Source organism: Lactuca serriola, chromosome 5 (genome assembly GCF_051521515.1).
Source record: "Lactuca serriola cultivar US96UC23 chromosome 5, Lser_US96UC23_V15, whole genome shotgun sequence".
NCBI lineage: Eukaryota > Viridiplantae > Streptophyta > Magnoliopsida > Asterales > Asteraceae > Lactuca > Lactuca serriola.
This window is the reverse complement of record NC_136412.1, coordinates 312,574,607-312,595,230: the sequence shown is the minus strand read 5'-3', so window position 1 is coordinate 312,595,230 and position 20,624 is coordinate 312,574,607. Positions and strand designations below refer to the sequence as shown.

Genomic DNA, 20,624 nt, shown 5'->3' with positions numbered 1-20,624 from the left:
ACAGCATGATCCCGAACAAGGTGTTACAGTCCTTTTACACGTTTATTAAAACTTTACTCGTAATTTCGTAATCGTCAATAAGTCTATGACAACTAACTTATTTATACTAATGTAGAAACCCTAATGTGATTCATAAATATGATAGGATTTATATAATCTAAAACACAATATAGATGCTAAAGATATTATCTAATTATGACATAATTTTTAAGAAAGATAAATCTCAACAAAATAAATCAAACAATAAAATAATCCTAATTATTGATAAATCCCTAAAATACCCTCCATCATCCTTCTATCCTTCAAAAAGATATATACTTGTTATTGGGTCTTTGTTTCTTTAATACCTCTTACCCAGGGTCTTTGTCTCTTTAATACCTCTTACCCATGGTTTCTAATGTTCAAATAATTATCAAACCTTAAAATGATTATAAGTGTACCAATCAGCAAAGTACTCACATTCAAAGATACTACTGATGTATTCATCAACTCTTTTGATTCCGATTTCTCAAGTAGCCTTAGGCAGAAAACCATGTTTATGAAAAATCCAAAAACCTAAAAATTATTGTGGACTTTATAGTCGTAAGTTTCCATAATTACAAACTTTAGGAATAATATTTGATTTTCAACACCACATTCTTCTTCAAAAACTTTGCCTTCATCTTCGGTATCGTATACGAGTTTTGTATCATAAAATGGATCAGTCTCACCTTCATCCTTTTCATCCTAGAAGATTGCTTCGGATTCAGACAAAATCGGATGATATACCTCTAATGGACAGTCAACGTCATCCTCTACACTCGAGGCACATATAGGTGGAGAGATTTTCCATGATATTTGAAGAGTTTTGTCTGAAGGCATAGTACTTTAAAAATATATTTACCAAATCATATTATTTTGAAAATAAATTCTCAAAAGCCATTAAATTAATTTGTGGTTGGTTTTGTTATTTCCTTTTTTAATATTTTAATTACTCGTTTAACTTCGGCATCATCACTACTATTTATGTTGCCTACCAAACAAAAAAAAACAAATCTTAAAGAACCCAAAATCAGGTTTAAAACCCTGAATACAAATAAAAACAAAATCAAATCTAACATGTATTTGTCATTTCAATTCATAGCATATCATGAGCTTCATCTGTAGAATAGGTACGTAGCTTCGTCGTTGCTATTGGATTGAGTTTCTTGGTGGATTTTGATGGAATAATATATAGGCTATTTGGGATCAATTAATCTTTGGATTGTTATTATAGTCTCTGGTGTTCTGTTCATTCATATTCCACTTGAGATTATGTAGCTTGAACAAATTAGGATTATCAAACAAACATGTACCAAACTCTTATTTCTGGAAAGAACAACATATATTGGAAACTAATAGGGGGCGACTTACCTAGCTATGATGGTAGGTGTGGTGAGGTGTTATATACATATTCGGCAAGAAACTAACATGCATAAGGAGGTGGTGAGAGAGAAAGGAACGTGTAGAATGGCTCATCGAAATGGAAGTTTCAAGGAGGCGGTAGTGCAGCCAGTGATGGGTGGAGAAATGGTTTGAGGGGGGGAGAAGGTAAGGGAAGAAGAATCATTTAGAATAGCTCATTGGAAATGGCAAATACAGAGAGGCTAAAAGGTTGTTAGAGACGGATGAAGAAATGGGTTGAGGGAGGAAGAATGTGAAGGAGAGTTGTGCGGGAGTAACGTGAGGAGAGATAGGAGTTAATAACTTTTTTTAATTAAACCTACAGTTAATATGTAAATATCTTTTAAACTACGTTTGGTAAATATTTTTTTCAATCACAAGCTTTTAGTAAAAAGCTTTGATATTTTAATGGTACCATTTTCTTTAGTCATTTTGTTTCTACATACCCTCTACCCAATTAAATAATGACATATGTAACATTTTATGAGAATTTAGGATATTAATATGACATGTGTTATCATTTAAATGAGTACAATGATTGGTATGAACAAAATGTAAGATTATAATTAATTTCTCTCAACACAATAATATATGATAAAAAAACAATCTAATTTGTATATTAATTCCTAACTATAAATAAAATTGATTAATGTTCTAATTCAAAATACTAAATATTTGTAAATTTAGGTAATCTTTTTTTTAGAATGCTTCTTTCAAAAAAAACAGGATTATCGATATCTACCTTGTTTACAAATGAATTGATTCTAGAATCTGACTCTTTTAAAGCTTTCAAGGCATTACAACACAAATTCATAATAAAAGATGTGGCTTGAACTAGAGTACTAGTCTTGTCGGTGTTGAAATCTTAGGATGGTAATTGGGAACTAAATCAAATCTCAAGATTCTACAACAAGGGTCTTAGGAGAATTTGTTTATTTTTGCGGATTGTATTGTTTAAGTTATATATAAACAAAAAAATTTGTATTACAAAGCAAATTAAATATCATAGTTCACGTAATCACTTCTCTCTTGTCCTACATCCACTTTCCAAACAATCAAGATCTTTTATCAACTAAAATACTTTATTATGGTGGAATATCAACCTGTATACGAAAACAGCGAACACCCAAGATCCATATACTTTATTATCTTCTCATTAAAGCTATGTTTGGTAGACAAACTGAAAAGCTACTTGTTAATTGAAAAACTGATTGTTGTCTGAAAAGGTAGTTGCTAGTTGATAAGCTAGGTGTTAGCTGATAAACTAGCTGATAAAATTTGCCGTTTGATAAAAACTAGCTGATAAGGTGGCTAGAAAATGTAAAATGATATAAAAGGACCTTTACGAAAATGATTCAATTTTTATAAAACAAATATGTAAATCATAAAATTAAATTAAAGAAAATACTAAATAACATTTTTACCACTATTTATGTGTAAGTGAAATGTCGTGCATTCCATATCATATTTGCAATATTGTCATGAATTTCTCGCATCTCATGGCGTGATTGTCGAATATTATCATAACTAAATCTTGAATAATTCTCTTGTTCTTCTCTATGTATGCAATTATGTTGTTGAACAATGTTGAAAATCATATCTTCTGAATCATTTCTTCAAATATAGTTATGAAGGGTAAATGTCGCCATGATCACATTTATTTGAGTCTTCTCACTAAATTTTGGCATTATGTTCAATATTTTCCACATTTTCTTCAACACTCCAAACGAACGTTCAATACAACTTCGAAGAGATGAATGTACGCAGTTAAAAGCCTCTTAAGCATTGGTTGGAAGTACATGCTCAAACTGTGACCGGTGATATCTAAGACGTGGATATGGTGTCAGAGATCCTTTTCGGTCAGGTTATCCTTTGTCTACTACGTAATATCTTCGAATATAGTGACTAACTTCAAAGAAGTATGCACAATATAGTTGTACGCTTTTAACAACACACCATGATCAATACTTAAATTATGGCATCAAACATTTAAAAAAAAAAAACTTTGGAGAAGGGCAGCAACTCAGTGACTAATGAGCCACAAGTAAGAATTATTATAAGTTTATCCACCCCAAGGAATAATGACTAAAATTTTTGTTAACTCTAATTGACGGTCCTAATAATTTAGTGACTCACTTCAAATAAATAGACCCAATATAGGTGTGCACTTTGAACAACACACATTCATCAATACTCCAAAAATAGCATCAAACATTAAAAAAAATAATAAAATAAATAAATAAATAAACTAGGAGAAGGACAACAACTCAATGCCTAATGAACTACAAGTAAGATTTATTATAAGTTTTTCCATATTGTTTAATTCTATCTTTCCTGTTGGTACAATTTTTGAACACTATTACATAACTAGGAGAAAAACGTATCAACTGGAAGATAAAAAAATGAGAATAACCAAAAAGCTGGAACCAAAAGACCCGTGTTTCTGGCTTCATGGATAATGCATAGGAAACTAGAATAAAGAAGATCTAAAAGAAATTGTTTATTAGTATTTAATTAGGGATTTAACCAAAAGATTCATGTTTCTTCCTGCTCGTTATGCATTTTTATTTGGTTTATTGATTCATTCCTTCACATATATTCATGCATAATTTGTAATTGTATAATAAACTAACTTAAAATTAAACCAGACGTTGCGTAATAGAAAAGACATTGCAATTTGGAATGAAAAATATCTTGGGTATAATAAACTAATGAAACAATAAAGAAAATCAAGAAGATGCATACATGATGATGATAAGCAAAACCCAACGATTCCCACACAAATTGCTATCTTCAATGATGTCCTTTTTTAATAGAAATCAATAGCATCAATAATGCCTGACTCTATAGAAATCTATGGTGGAGGGAAAAGTTTTGTGATTTGGAGGGAAATTGTTGATTTGGGATAATCATATTATTGATTTTTTGTGCTCATTCATATCTTTTAGCTATTTTATGAAGGACATAATCGGAAGAAATATAACAAGCTCCCTCAAACGTTTGTTAGAGTAGCTTATCAAAAGGCTGGCTTATAAGGCATCTTATAAGCTAATTTGTGGCTTACCAAACATGACACACCTAAAAAGTTCAAAAAATAAGGTGGTGTTTGTTTTTTGTCCGCAGATTTTTCTGGCCTCTTCTGTCTGCTTGGCGCAGACATTAGCCCTCTTCAGACATCTTTTAGCCTAAAAACACACATATACTTTATTTAATTTTTTTAGTTTTTTTGAATTTATATTTATTCCAACTTTATTAGTGATAAACAATTTGAAAAAAAAATGTTATAATACTTAAAAAAAGAAAAAAAAAATCGACGACACAAACATGATATATTTGACAAATTTCTAAATAAAAGTTTATTACAATAATGGTCGTTGAAATGTTTATATAAATATGAAAAAAAAATTATATATATATTCTTATATTTTTTGTGCCAAACTTTATAAACATTATTTAATAAAACATCGTCAATTTCTTAAAAAAATATTTTTGCACGTTTTTAATTGATTTAATTGAAAAAATAGAAGTTTATTTCCATTCATTTATATATCAAATTCTTTGATTCCTAATTACAATGTTTAGGTATAACTTTGCGACCAAAATTATTGGTTTTTATCAAATATATACGTTAATTTGTACTATTTTTATTTTCACTTTTTATACAATAATACATAAATGTTGATTTAGATTTATTAATTATTTATAACAAAGTTATAAGTATTAAAAAAATCACTTTGTAGTTTAAAAAAATAAGTTTATTTAGATTTTAGTTTATTTTAGTAGTCTGCAGATGTTAAAAAAACAAACAGTTTTTTTTTCAAACTGCAGACATTTGGTCCACCTCTTCTGCATCATAGGTGTACAGATGTGGTCCGCAAACTGCAGACATTTTGTTACGGAAAAAACAAACAGCACCTAAGTTACCTTATATGCTAAATGTGGCTCCCCAAAAACACCCTAATTTATGTAAAAGCAGTTACAACATAATGACTTATTAAACTCTAAAGTATTGTTGTACGCTGAAATAATTACCGAGGGTTAGACGACCAAATAAATTCTATAAAAACAAACGGCAAGAACTTCCAAAAATATATATATTTCACTTATTTTCCATTAACCAAAATACCAAAGACGAAATAAATTAGTTATTTATAGTGGGATGAAGGAGGCAAAAAAATTATATTGAACACTCAGTTGTCATTTGTCAACCACCAAACACCTTATTACTGTGGGTGAATCATGAAAAACCAAAGTCATATTAGTGATATTACCATTTAGGTTATTAAAAAAAACGTTTTTGGATATTCACATTTTTTTATATTTTTTTTACGTTATGTACTAATAATATTGTTATTTTTACAATATAAAAAACAAGTTAAGAAAAATATAAACAAAAATAAAAAAATTTGTACCCTACTAAATTGTTATCCCAAAAAAAAAAATGCAAACCAAGTATACATTATTGTATGGAAATTGATTACCGAAACATCAAATGAAAATAAAAAATTTGAAAACATGTTTAGTTTTCGAAAATTTCCAAACTATAAAAGTTTTTTGTTTTTCAAATCGTATGTAAATTAGAAAAGTGATTTTTATAGTTTTTCAAAGTTTTCTAAATTTTTAATATGAAAAATGAAAACTTCAGTTTTAACCAAACATATTTTTTAAAATTTTCATTGAAAAATGAAAATGAAAACTAACTCTATATTTTGAAAATATCTTTTTTGCAAAATGAAAACAGTTTTCCACAACCAAACGTACAAAGTGGAGAAAATTTCTCTTGAAACCATGTGCTCTCATCTTGTTTTCTATACAAATTCTTGTATTCGACTCTTAATTAAATAATTTAATATTATACAGTCAAATTAACTCTGAATTTTATTTTAAAATATTTTTGATTTCTATAATACTAATAAACGAGTCGATAAGTTACGTTGAAAATACGGAAATACTAACTACTACAAGCGGCAAAAGGTGCATGTGCTGTCCCACACGCTATTCTTAGACACAAGTTGACCAAATAGTTTGTCAACACGAAATAATATTATAAAACCAATGTCAACACCTCATTAGTTATTAGGCAAAACTAAGATGATTACATTACTTGCCAAAAATTAGGTCAGATGTTGAAAGACTACTACAATACCACTTACATTACATGTGTTTCGTATCTAAAGAATATAAAAAGAAAAATAATATAAATTCCGCTTGTACACGGAATTTAATCGTTGAAACTTGAATGTTCCGATCTAAGGAAACATAGTCTGTCATCAAAAATCTTTTTGAATAGGAAATTAGCGTTAAGAGTGCAAATATTGGCCAAGACAAACAAAATAAAAAAACACACAAACATGGCAAAACTAAATTTATGCCATAATAGTTGGTAAAACTAAGCAAAGAGCTTCGAAAAAAATACTTATTCTTATGTTAGAGACTTAGATCATTCTAAGAAAAACTTGGGAGTGGAAAAATCTCTTGTTATCCAAAAAATAAATTCTAAAAAACAGAAAATTTTGATTTTCCTTTTCAATTAAGTTTCTAAATTAAAAAACCAATAATTGTTGTTTCTCATAAAGAATCACGCAACCAAAACTCACTCGCTCACCTACACCCGTATCTACATCAAGCCAAGCAAATAGGTGTAGGTGAGATGGGAGTAGACATGTCAATGGGACGGGTTTGGAGTGAATTATCATCGATCTAAACCCTTTAAAAAAATTAAAAACATAACCCGTCTCGTTCGATTAACCCTCAGGCTTTTTGAATGATTCAATCCATAACCGTATTCACGAATCAATGAATATCCGACCCATTAGCCCGACCCTTTTATAATATTAAAAATTTCACAATTTTTATGTGTGCCACAAGTAATATTTCTCAAAAAAAGATAAAAACTCTATTTAAACAAGAGTACATTACTTAATACTTAAAATCTAATACAATAAAAATTATATTTTATCGGGTTGTATATTTTGCTCTCTCTCCTTAACCCTATCTATATATATATATATATATATATATATATATATATATATATATATATATATATATATATATATATATATATATATATATATATATATATATATATATATGGGGTTAAGGACTGGGATAGTAGTTGGGTGGCAATGTGGATGGATGTATGTGTAGAGTTCATATTCAAGATACAAATAAAAAAAAATATGAAAAACAGATAATTATATTCAAATTAAATAAAATTGTAAAATTCTTTGTTTACTAAAAAAGTGATCAAACATAATTTCTAAGCTTTATTTGAAAATTTTGCATATCCTAAGGCCCCTTTGACATTATAACTTTTTTTAACACCTAATTTCTTCTTTTACAATATAAACTAATATCCACCGAATTATTTTTTTCTGTTTTTTACCTGATTTAAATTTGATACAAATATAATATTATGTTTTTTATCTGAAAAAAAAACTGTCAAAACAATGTCTTTTATGCAAATAACACCATTATTTGCTTAAAAAGAAAAAAATTTCATATATTCTCTTATTAAACATCAAAATATCATATTTGTTAAACTTAATTTTTAAATATCATATATACCTCTCATAAAATTTTAAGATATTATATATACCCTTCTTAAAGATTAAAATATCATATATTTTCTTCTTAAATATCAAAATATCAGCTTCTTAAACATCAAAATATCAAAGATCAAAATATCAGCTTCTTAAACATCAAAATATCAAAGGTATTCATATATAATCTTCTTAAATATCAAAATATTAACTTTTTAAACATCAAAATATCAATGGTATCCATTTATAACATGACAATATTTAACAACAAAAATTAAACAATCAATGCATACATTCTATGGAAAAGTTGAAAATAAAACATTTCGTTCGTCAAAATAACAACATTCGAACGATCCATAAATACACGTTCAATTATTATACCTAGCGATAATGTGGTCAAATTTTTTAATTATTATAACAATTCTAAAATATAAAAAATGATTATAAACTATTAAAAACATTGTAAAAAAAATAGACAAATATGATATTTTAAATGTCTATAAAAGATAAATATGATATTAATAAATTAAATTGGACAATTATAATATTTTAATGTTTAGAAAAAACATATATGAAATACCCCTTTGCATAGAAGACAACATTTTGATCACCTTTTAAATTAAAACCTTTTTCATAGTATAGAAACCAGATAAAAAAAAAAGGTTAAATCAAACTTTTAGTTTGAAATATTAAAACGAAAATTACGTTCAGTTTTTTCTTCTTAAAAATAACCCTAGCGAGATCAAACCACACCCCAATAACAAAATTATTATCTTTTCCATAAATATAAACGTTTAACTTCCCATATTACAATGCACTTAGTAAGTGTATTGACCACTAAATGCACCTAATATGTATGTGCTCTCGAAGCATGTCATGAGAATATGCTTTATGTTATGTGAGTATGGGGTAGGTAGGGGATTGGGGGTGGGGGATAGGGTAAGGTGGGTCCCCAACCCCAGCCAACCAATTTAGAAGTGGCCAGAAGGGGTGGTTGTAGTCTCTCTATACAACAAAAGTCAATAATGAACACTTAAGATAAACAACACCAACCCCTTTTTCCCACTTGTACTAAACTAATATATATATTATATTTATATTCATATATTTATATTTATATATATTCCCAAAAAAGCTCAGCAACGCCCATGCGCCCAATGTCTGTTATGGTTGTTACCAGGCCTCATCTGTTGGTTTTTCCGGTCAACCTGAACCTCCTGCTTCGGTAGATCATGCAGTTCCATCACTTGTATCGTTCGTTGTCTCTTCGCTATTTAAAAACAAAGTAATATTTTCAACATCATAATTGTTTAATCAAAACCGACTTTAAACATCACGAGTCATTAATACAAACCGTTTTCCGCTTGTTGATAACGTTCTTGGAGTTTCCTTTTTGTCTCTTCAAGCTTGTCTTGAACGCTTTCCTCATTCGCACGCCACGGTTTCTTCACAAATATACACAAAAATATGTTAATTGATGTAAATCAGGTACACATCAGTCTGTGTGGTGGCATGGCATAGAGTCCAATACCCATAAGGAGCCCAATCGATATTGAAACTGAAACTCTCACACTGCAACTGTTGTGCTAGTTATAGCAAACTTTAGCGCATAAAGATAGTAATATAATTGAGTAACTTACACGTTGTTGATGTGCTATTGGTCTCTTTTGAAGAGTTGGTTTTTCAGGGTTTTGCAACTTGCGGTCATTCGGTTTAATTCGTGGTGCCAAGTTGGCAACAGGAGGTCTAGTTGGTTTGACACCGGTTTGTTGCTTCATAACATTTGAGTCACGATCCTCCTTTCGGGCCATGGTGGGCCCGTTTAACGGTTTCTGTTCTTTCAACTTGGTTATGTTTTGCTTCTCGACTGGTGGCTTTCTGTTGTTATCACGGTTCTTGTTGGATTCCGCGCTTTTCCTAAGATCTGAAACAATATCCAAAATTGGAATTTAATAACAACCCGAATAGAAAAATTATATAATAATAAATGATATAAATTCAACTCACTTCCGTAATCATCCATGCCATCAAAGAACTTCTGAGATCCACGGTTAGCAACATACAAAAGAAAACACAACCCGTCAGATAAATGTCACTTTTTTACAGCATGACATGACAAGACTGGACAACACGTTTGGATGTCAATTGGACAAAAACTGCAACATTTTGTTCGACGCAAAAAGATGGAACATATGGGATGTGCAAAAGACGTAAATGCCCCTCATCCTCTTTGATGATGGAAAAATGAGATTTGCATACCTCGGATAGCTCCAATGACATTGCGTGAGGGTTCAAAAACGCTAAATCGTCTAAAGGAGGTGACGGAAGGCCTTCCTCTTCATCAAGAACAGATGGATTCATCGACTCCGGGGTAGCTTCAGAAACTGCAAGTTCAAAGCATCGTAATTTCTTTAAAAAAATGGAAAAAAATTTAAGACAAATAATATAATATTTTTCACTAAAAATTGACGAATTACCGGTCACTTTAGTCGTAGCCTTCACCCATTCATCTACCATCCGCTTCCACACCCTGAATACACAACAATATCAGCTCAGGGGTCACTGGAAGAATAACCTTTTTGCAGAAGCGACAAAATTAAAATTGATATATCCATGGTTGCGTGCGAGTTTTTAGGAGCTAAAAGTTAGCTAACCACACGAGCATAATTTGCCATAATTGAACTTGCGGAGTTATTTTATTCCAAATTAATGTGATCAAAACAATTATACGATCTCTTTCTATAGTAAAACACAACCTAAATAACGTGTAGCTCCCGCAAGTTCATGATAAGTCTAATTAATTATGAAAGATGCGTAAATTTTTGAAAACCAAGTGTAAGAGCTAGCTTCTTTTTTATTAAGTCTACTAACTTATGCATTGTTAAATGCATAATTGCATATAAAGTCAATAGGAAAAATTTTCGTACTCAATTAGCACTTTTGCAATTTGGCGAACATCCTTTGATGCATGCTTTCGAAGAACATTAACGGATTTTCCAATCTCAGTTGCCTGAAATATAATTTGAACAAACATAAGAGAAGGATAATTCAAGGGTTGAATTGGTGGATAATTCTGTAAAAGATTATATCCAAACCTTGAGTGTTTCTACTGATAAATTCATCAATTGAAGCTTCCTTAACGAATTACATATGTCGAATGTAGACTGAGAAGCACAAGAAATAAGATCAAACATTCTTCAACCAGAATTAAATCAGAAACAATAAGTTAGTCATTAAGTTATTCAAACTAACAAGTAATTGAACTGAATTCCATTTAATTAGTGAAGTAATAAAGAAAAAAACCTCATCTGGGCTGTTGTCAACAATCTCTTTAATCCTCATAACCTCATCAAACATCTGGGATTCTTCTTCAATTTCATCGGTAAGAGCTTCTGCATCTCCATAGCTGTAATTGCTAACATGATGGTTCATTTCATTAACCTCTACATCACGACGATGATGATCATCATCATCATCTTCTTCTTCTTCCTCTTCTTCATCATCATCATCATCATCGTTTCTAGAACTATTTATCACCTTGCTGCTCTCTTTACTCCAGTTCCCATCAACATCTGTTAATTTACTCTTATACTTAACCCCTTCATCTCCGTCATCATCACCAGCATCATCGTCATCGTCATCGTCATCGTCATCAGCATTATCATCTACAGGCAAGGCTAATTCCTCTTTATCACAACCAGAGCATTTGATTAATCTACAGGAGAACAAAGTCTGAGCAATCGAATCTCTCCTAATCCTAAACTCGTTTGGATAATCAGAAGCAGCCATCATGATCGCTCCTTCAATGATATCGAATATATTCGCATTAGCGCTACCAAAATACTCCCTCCAGTAATCCATCCGTGCAGCAGATTTTGGGACCGACATAGCAACAAACGTCCCCACCAAACTCAAAACGAAACCCACCCAGATCAGATAACTATACAATATTAAAGATTAAAACCCAGAAACCAAAAATCGACTAACCGATCTCGTTGACGCCCATAAACATAAAACCTTAATTTATCAGCAAATTTGGGAGAATTTGTGCAAATAAATGAAAGAAATCCAACAAAACCTTACAAGATATGTGCACGATGGAAAGATCTCTACAGTTAGATTAACAAAAGAAAACAGAAACTGAATAGAATAACTCCTAATATATCAAATTGGGTGCTAATTTCTGTCGTTCTTGTTGGGAAAAGAGAACTTTATGAGAAACCCAAATAGGGTTTAAAAAATAATCAATGAAAGATGGATTATAGAATCCGAAATCGACGATCAAAATCGAAATAGTTGCGATTAAGAATATTAACATAGATATTCTGGTTCTAGAGGAGGGAATTCTTTGATTCACCGAGCTCAAGTGGAGGGAATATGAAGCAGGTGTACGCAACGCAGTGTGTGAAAAGGAGAATCCCCTCTCAGATTTCACTTTTCACCACTTAAAGACTTCCCCTTTTTGCTTCGTGTCTATCTCAGACTATTCGGCAGAGTCGATAAACTACAAAACCCACGGTTTTTATATTTCTTTTATTTTTATTTGAGCGTCAATAAATAATATTATATTTAGTATTAGATATCTCCTCCTTTTTATTTTTATAATTATTCATATCCATTCAAATTATTACAACTCATCATTTAATTTAATATATTCATAATATAAACTTAATAAGTTAGTTAAAATTTTTTAAAATGATGATATTTTTCATAATCTTATTGGGTAGGACATTTGTAGACATAAAAAATAAGAAGCAATTAAATTACTCTTCGTATTATAATGTAGTTACTTTATTAGGCTGAGCATTTGGACATCTAGACAGGCTCTGAACCCGTCTGAACCGTTTCAGTTCAAGATCCATTAATTTCTACAAAAACGGTTCGGTCCAAGAGTCGGTCTAGTTTGGTCTAAATACTCAATGGGTCCGATCCATGGTCCACCAATTTTTTCCAAACCGGTTCGATCTAAGACCTGGTCTAATCCGATTCGATCTAAATGTTCGCCACTACTTTATACCAAAAAAAATGATTTTGGATACTATTATACTATTTTAACTTATTCACGAAAATGACATATTCATCATTCATATCATCTAATAGCTTCTTTTAGAAAATAACATATAAAAAGTTATATTTTTCTGTAAAAAGTTTCATCAATTTGTGACATTACTTTTTTAATAGTCGACATTCTTAATATTAAAATTATTTTATACATTTTTCATTTAGTTGGCAAAAAATCATGATGTTGTTTTTCAATGTTTTTTTAGATTAATATATTTTGTAAAAATGGTATATTCGATCGAACATTTCTAATGTGAACACCGTTATCTTTAAGTCAAATTGGTTAAGATATTTAACACTAAAGTATTTGGAGGTTATTTAAGCCTTTCATTTGTTGATCTTCTTTTCTGTTTTGTCACATCATCTACTTATTATTATTTTTTCAAACAAAATATTTTTAACTTTGATACTTTATGATTATTGACAATTTTTAGAAAAAAAAAATAATAATTAATTAAATTACTCATATCTTTATTAAATATTTTAGGGTAAATTACACGAATGGTCTCTATAGTTTGGAGTAATCTATATGTTTGGTCTCTAACAACTCTTTGTAACTTGGACAATCTTTATTGTTTTGTTTTGTTGCGTCGTTAGTCCCTGCTTATCTTAAAAATACTATTTTGCCCTTCTTGATATATATTTTTTAAATTTTTTATTATTAATAACGCTATTAGCGTCAAAATAACATGAAGAGATCGGTTGAGTATCGGCTAAAGTCATAAATTAATTCAACCCGACCCTTACCCGAATAAGGTAATTAGGGTCGGGTTTAGTAGGGTTAGAATTCCAAATCAAGTTATTCGGGTTAACCCGACAAACTCGATTTGTAGTTGGGGTCGAGTTTAGGGTTGAATTTTACAACAAAAAAAAACAAAAAAAAAAATCGGGTTTCGGGTCAGCCCGGATAAGAATTCACAACTTTTATATATTTCACTGCTCTCTACTTGAACAGTACAAAAAGACTAAAACCCTTTGAAAATGTAAGTTTTTATGACTCTAGAAGCATACGATGGTCAAGTAACTCCTGTTTGTGAAGTTGAAGTCCAAAAAGATATAAAAGCTTTACATCTCAAAAGTACTGGAGTGACCGAGAAAGTAAAGATTTTATTTTGATAGTTATTTCTATTTTAAACTAACTATAAACATGAATAAACTACATGGTGTTGATCGTTAACTAGAGACTGAAAGTTTATCTATTTAATATTTATAATGAAAGAACTCTTTTAGTTATTGTGGTATGCATGTTTTCTCGTATATTATAATAACCATGAGGTCTATGATTTTTTATTTTTAATTCAGTTTGTATGCATTCTTGACGTTAAGAAAAGAGTAAAAAAATGGTTTGGGTTTATATCAGATTGCACTCTTGAAAAAACCATATATATTATGTTTAAAATTAAGTGTTTAATGTATTAAGCCGGCTAACCCTACCCTATTAACCCGAAACCCGATTAACCTGAAACCCGATTAACCCGAACCCGACCAACCCATTCCTTAATAGGATCGGGTGTCGGGTTAAATTATTCTTTGTGAAAACCCGACTAACCCGACATGTTTAACCCGAAACCCGATTAACAACCCTACCCCTGGTGGTACAAAATTGTGTAGTCATAATCCTTGACTACATCAAGCCACCTACATTGTCTCATGTTCAGATTCGGTTGATCCGTGAGATATCTCAAACTCTTATGATCTGTGTAGATGGTACACCAGACCCCATACAAATAATGTCACCAAATCTTGAGAGCAGACACCATCGCTCCCAACTCCAAATCATGTGTCGGATACCGAACCTCATGTGGCTTCAGCTGCCTAGAAGCATACTCAATAACCCTCCCTCATTGCATAAGAATTGCCCCAAGACCAGTGATGGAAGCATCACAATAAACAACAAAGTCCTCAAGACCCTAAGGAAGGGTCAATATCAGGGCCTCACATAACTTCTGTCTTAGTGTCTCGAATGCAAGCTGCTGCTCAGACCCCGAACGAAAATCCATGCCCTTCCTTGTCACACCCCCAAACCGGAACGGTGGAAACGTTCGGGGGCGGAGGACGTCATGTGTAGTATCACAATAATTGTATCATAGCAAGCATAGTAAACACAACCAAACATTGAATACATATATGAACAAGGTTTACATTGTCTTAGTACATAGTTTTGTTCATATCCAAAGTAAAATAGAAAGACGTGATTCTAACGCTCCGACTTCTCCAATCTCCTGAAAGTACTTGTCTACTAATCCCCTGAGAATACAAGCAGTTTTGAAAGAATATCAGCATAAAGCTGGTGAGTTCATAAGCATTTAGTTTTGGTGGAAAATGTTTCTTTGATCCTTTTGAAAAGTGTTCCTCAAGAAAATCCTATATTTTCTTAAGAAAAGCGTGTTTGAAAACTCATTCCTTCCATGACTTCCCAATTCATACAAGGTATGTACAATCCAAGGAGTCATGGAATTTATATGAATATCCGTTAGTTACATGTAAAAACAAATACTTTAATGAAAAGTCGAGTTATCCCGGGAAAATCCTATATTTTCCCTAAAAATAGGTTATCCGTCCTAGAGGTAGAGATGCAAGTTTAGAAATCCCTGATTACTATCAGTGTATTTATGAAAATAGTTTTATTACTCAAGATAAAACAATGAAGATTAGAGTCCGTAAACCAAAGTTAGTTTATACTTATTTACGAGTCGTATAACCATACTTGATATGACCGAGAGACCTTTATAATGTTCTTCAGGCGTTAAGCTAAATGACATTTGTTCACCACAGGCATGCCTGCCTAACTGTAGCTAGCAGTTCTGGTGTAGGATTGTCAGTACCGAATAGATCTATTCACAAATCTCACGCTCTCCCTCCCAGTGACTCTGGTTATACTAAAAGGATTTATCCCTGTACACCTAAGGGTACAATATTGAAGTAGCGCCTCACAATTTAGTATAATCTAGTTCACTAGCGGGAAACAGCATAAAACAATGAAATAATTGTATTCTATACTCCTGAGAAAATATATAACATAAACTAAATCTGTCATAGTTTATATATATTCATTCATGAAATCTGATTTGGTAAAAACTGCCTAGAGGGTTATCCTAAATTATACTTATTATAGTTTATTAGAGTTGATTATAGAAATTGCTTTGTAAAACCTTTCTGAAAGCTATGAAGTCAGATTTCCAAATTAAGAGTTTCCCTTACGCTCATCATATTACAAAAAAGGATAAAATATTCGAATATGTTATTAAATATGGAAATCATTAACTGCATTAATAATTTTAAAACTTAATAAAATACTTTGAGTTTGGCTTGTATTCCCCCCCTGAAAACATTAAAAACACTGAAAATGTAGGGGCGTGAACTCACCGTTTCACGTGTGATTCGAATGTAAGATCGTTAGGGACGTTGAGTGTCAAGTGCAACCTCGAGCACAAACGGACCCTATTTAACATATAACGATACATGTATGGACATAATTAGTGTATAATACAACTAATCATGATAAGTGACACCCTATGGGACTAGGAAACACTTGCGACAAGTGTTACAATCTCATATGATTGTATGAAGGGAGTGTAAGGCCACACAAAAGAGTGTGTGGTCGGAGTGTGTGGTCAGAGTGTGTGGTCGGAGTGTGTGGTCAGAGTGTGTGGTCGGAGTGTGTGGTCGGAGTGTGTGATCGGAGTGTGTGGTCGAAGTGTGCTGCCGCACATAAGGAGTGTGCTGCCACACAAGGAGTGTGTTGCCGTACACCCCACACAAAGATGTCCAAAATGCCAAATTTAGGGTGTAGCAAGGCTAGTTTCATGTCTAACTCGAATATGGAAGTCCAACTCTCGCTTTGGAGGGTCTTTTAGGAGTGTGCGGCCACACTCCTTCAAAGAATGAAGAACATGATGATGCAAGGCTTAGATCAATAGGTCCTTCATATATGATGAGGTAGGTGATGGAAAACTCACGTTTTTAGGCCTTGGGAGGGTTTGCGGTTGAAGACTCTTGAGAGAAAAGGAGTAGTGTGTTGTCTGGGAGTGAAAGGAATGAAGGGGAGAGGTCTACCCTTTATATAGGATGGGTGTGTGGCCATGAGGGGTGTGTACGGCCGTACACCCATCTGTGCGGCCGCACACTCCTCCAAAAGGGGTGTATGGTCCGGTTTTGACATTATATGACTTGTCGACTCATTCCTCACTTCAACCTTAACTGTATCCAAGCTTAGAATACTTAAATGGACCCTTAAACCATGCTAGAAGTTAATAGAAATGAGTTTAACTTAGATTAATTGACTAGATGTACCAGGTAGAAGTTTCGGGTTGTCACATTCATCTTCAGATGAGTGAGGAGTACAACAACCTTGGAGAAATCCTGAATGAATCTCCGATAATACCCGACTAAACCTAGAAAACTCATGATCTTCGATGGAGACTTCGGAACCTCCCACTGCGTCATGGCCTCAATCTTGGCTGAGTCGACCAGAATCTCGTTCCGGTTAACGATGTATCCTAAAAACTGGACCTCCCGTAACAAAAAATCACACTTCGAGAACATGACATACAACCGTTCCCACCTCAAAATCCAAAAAGCTCTTGAAGGTGCTCCTCATGTTACTCCCTGGTCTTTAAATAAACCAGGATATCATCAATAAAAACAATGATTGAGCGATCGAGCACCAGACTACACACTCGATTAATCAAATCCATAAATGACGCAAGTGCATTAGTGAGCCCAAATGGCATCACCATGAACTCGTAATGACTATAATGAGTCCGAAAGGCGATATTCTCCATGTCCTCCTCTTTAACCCTCATCTGATGATACGCCGACCTCAAATCGATCTTGGAGAACCAAGATGCACCCTAAAAATGATCTAAGAGGTCATAAATCCACAGAAGTGGTAACACTTCTTCAATGTCAACTTGTTCAACTCCCGGTAATCAATGCACCCCCGGTATGAACCATCCTTCTTGTTGACAAGCAAGATCGGTGCTCCCCAAGGAGAACTATTCGATCTGATAAACTGCTTGCCCAACAGCTCTTGAATTTGAGAGGACAACTCTTGCATCTCTGGTGGTGCCAATTAGTACAACGCCTTAGTAATCGGAGCCGCATCAGGTACCAAATCAATCCTAAACTCAACCTGCCTCTCAGGAGGCACGCCGGGTAAATCCTCCGGAAACACATCAGCAAACTCTCTAACAACAGGCACATCCAAAACTGAAACCTCCTTCCCAACCCTGGTGTCAACCACATATGCAAGATAACCCATATACCCATACTGTAGATGTTGTTGATCCTTGGCAACAGAATAAAAGGCTAATCCAATCCTGGTACCCTCTCCATAAATAATCGGTTCTCCCCCACTTGGGGTTCGAACTACCACCCGCCGGCCCTCACAATTGATCATCGCACCGAACCTGCTCAACCAGTCCATTCGTACTATCATGCACACATCCCTCATGGGGATAAGGATCAGATCAATCGGGTAAGACACCCCAAATATCTCTAAGTTACAATCATGAAAAATGCTCGATGCAACAACTTCGTGCTAGTTGGCGATGGAAACTCGCAACGGGCACTCCAACTCTCCAAGTGTCATATCAAAACTCCTAGTGAAGTACAAGAGCAGGAAATGAGTTCACTAAGAAGGCACCTAGCAGAAACATAAACCTAAGCATACCATAAAATAACATGATAGAGTAATAAACAAAAACATACCCGTAACGACATCTGACGCGGCCCTAGCCTCCTCTGCCGTGAGCTGTAAAGCACGACCTTGAGCCCTCAGGGGCTCCGCCCTACCGTGATCCACCGAGCCTATGTTAGATTTGCAGCGACCAAGGGACAATTGACCTTCACATAGCCAAACTGATCACAGTTGTAACAAATCCTGCTGATCGGTATTGGGGCCTACTAGTGACAATCCCTCGCGAAGTGCCCCTCTTTGCCACATTTGAGGCATCTAGAAGAAGATCGAAAAGCACCCTCATGAACCTTGTTGCGCTTTCCACAAGTACGGCTCTCTGCCCCCCCCCCCCCCCCGAGCGTGAATCAACGGGCTTAAACTGCTTTGCTCAGGCTGTAACTGAATAGGAGCCTGCCTTAGCTCCCTCTTTTGAATCTCCATCTCGATCTCTAGCCTCCTCACAACATCCTGAATCTCGGTGAGGGTACCGTAACGATGGGTGGACACGAACTGCCGAATATCCGTCTTGAGCATTCTCAGGTACCGAGTCATCTGAGTCTTCTCCAAAATAGCAAACTTAGGATAGAAAAGAGCCTTCTCTGTGAACATCTTGGTGATCTTCATCACTGTTTCAGTCGTCTGTCTCAGATCCAGGTACTCCTATACCAATCTCTCCCTCTCCACCAACGGAACATGTCTCGTGCAAAACATCTCTAAGAGCTGCTCCCAAGTAACATCAGCCCTCTACTTGGGAGTATAAGAACCAGCCACCAATCTCCACTAATCCTTTGCCCCTAAACGGAGAAGTTTAAGGACGCACTTGACCTTCTGATCATCCGGGCAAGAACATGTGAAGAAACAACCCTCCACATCAGACAATCACCTCATGTCCACAATCGTGTCCTTTCCCCATCAAACTCTGGGGGTTTCTTGTTGTTGAAGTCCCGATACTGGAAGGATCTCCCCCCCCCCCCCCCGAATCCACGCAGCTGCAACAACCGCAGTAGCTGCAGCAACAACATCCTCGGAGAGGGTAGCATAACGATCATCATATAGCTCAATCATAACGGTCTTGATTGACCCAAACATCTCCGACATATAACTCCAGACAATAGTAGCCACCTTAGTGGCAATAATCTTCTGAATCTGATCATCGGTAAACCATGGCCTACCCTGGCCACAAACTTTAGATCCTGAACCTCTCGTCTCCACCGTTCTGAAAATAAACCAAGATATACCAGAAAGACCACAATTCATACTGTTACAATCAACATGAAGAGACTAACCCTTGGGGTCTATGACTTCCTTGCTACGCGTACGGGTCTCGTGCTTTCAGTAGTACGAGCCCATACTACCTTCCACACCTACCCGTACTTGTCTTAAGAATAATCACAACCACCTGAAAACAAATACAACAACTACGATACTCGTACTCTATTACTTCATCTGCTAACTTACTTAATTTGTTTAACAATCAATTTTCTTGTAGCAGAGCATTCGAAAAGATCACTATTGATCTTTATCGAGTGGTTTAGGATCCTAAGGAATCCCCTAAGGCTCTTGTGAACAGGTTTGGTAGGGAAGCTCTGGGTATCCCCAACATTGATATGGCGACTACAATTAAAGCCTTTAAAATGGGCTTAAAAAGGACTCTCCTTTCTACGAAGACCTTGTAATAGTTGGATTATGTGTCTAAGCCCATAACTATAATTGGTATGTACTTGACCCGAGAGTAGCATGGTCCATTTCGGGTTGCATATCACCAGGACAATTTGATAGGATGGACTTTTGAGAAGAGGTTATTTATGATATATTAATATATTATAAGTTCTAATATATTAATATGAAATCATATGATTTAATTAGTATTGATCAATAATTAATTTGGAATTAATTTAGCGATCAAAAGAGACTAT

The 20,624-nt window shown here is 33.8% G+C and overlaps 1 protein-coding gene across 1 annotated transcript; it reads right to left on the bottom strand.

Annotated features, from left to right (window-relative positions):
* Positions 1–8,725: 8,725 nt before the first annotated feature.
* LOC145054969 (Transcription elongation factor (TFIIS) family protein) lies at positions 8,726–12,455 on the bottom strand. The gene is made up of 9 exons (XM_079003240.1): positions 11,271–12,455; positions 11,063–11,131; positions 10,895–10,977; positions 10,445–10,497; positions 10,227–10,351; positions 9,975–10,005; positions 9,608–9,891; positions 9,322–9,412; positions 8,726–9,237 (listed from the first exon to the last, which is right to left on the bottom strand). The coding sequence occupies exons 1-9, from the start codon at positions 11,853–11,855 to the stop codon at positions 9,104–9,106; spliced, it is 1,455 nt and encodes a 484-aa protein (XP_078859366.1). The 5' UTR covers positions 11,856–12,455; the 3' UTR covers positions 8,726–9,103.
* Positions 12,456–20,624: the final 8,169 nt, after the last annotated feature.

Coding starts and splice junctions, on each gene's coding strand:
- LOC145054969 (XM_079003240.1), bottom strand. CDS start 11,855: ATGTCGGTCCCAAAATCTGCTGCACGGATGGATTACTGGAGGGAGTAT. Junction 10,498..10,894: donor ATTGCAAAAGTGCTAATTGA/GTACGAAAATTT, acceptor TTGTGTATTCAG/GGTGTGGAAGCGGATGGTAG. Junction 10,006..10,226: donor TGTCATTGGAGCTATCCGAG/GTATGCAAATCT, acceptor CGTGGATCTCAG/AAGTTCTTTGATGGCATGGA.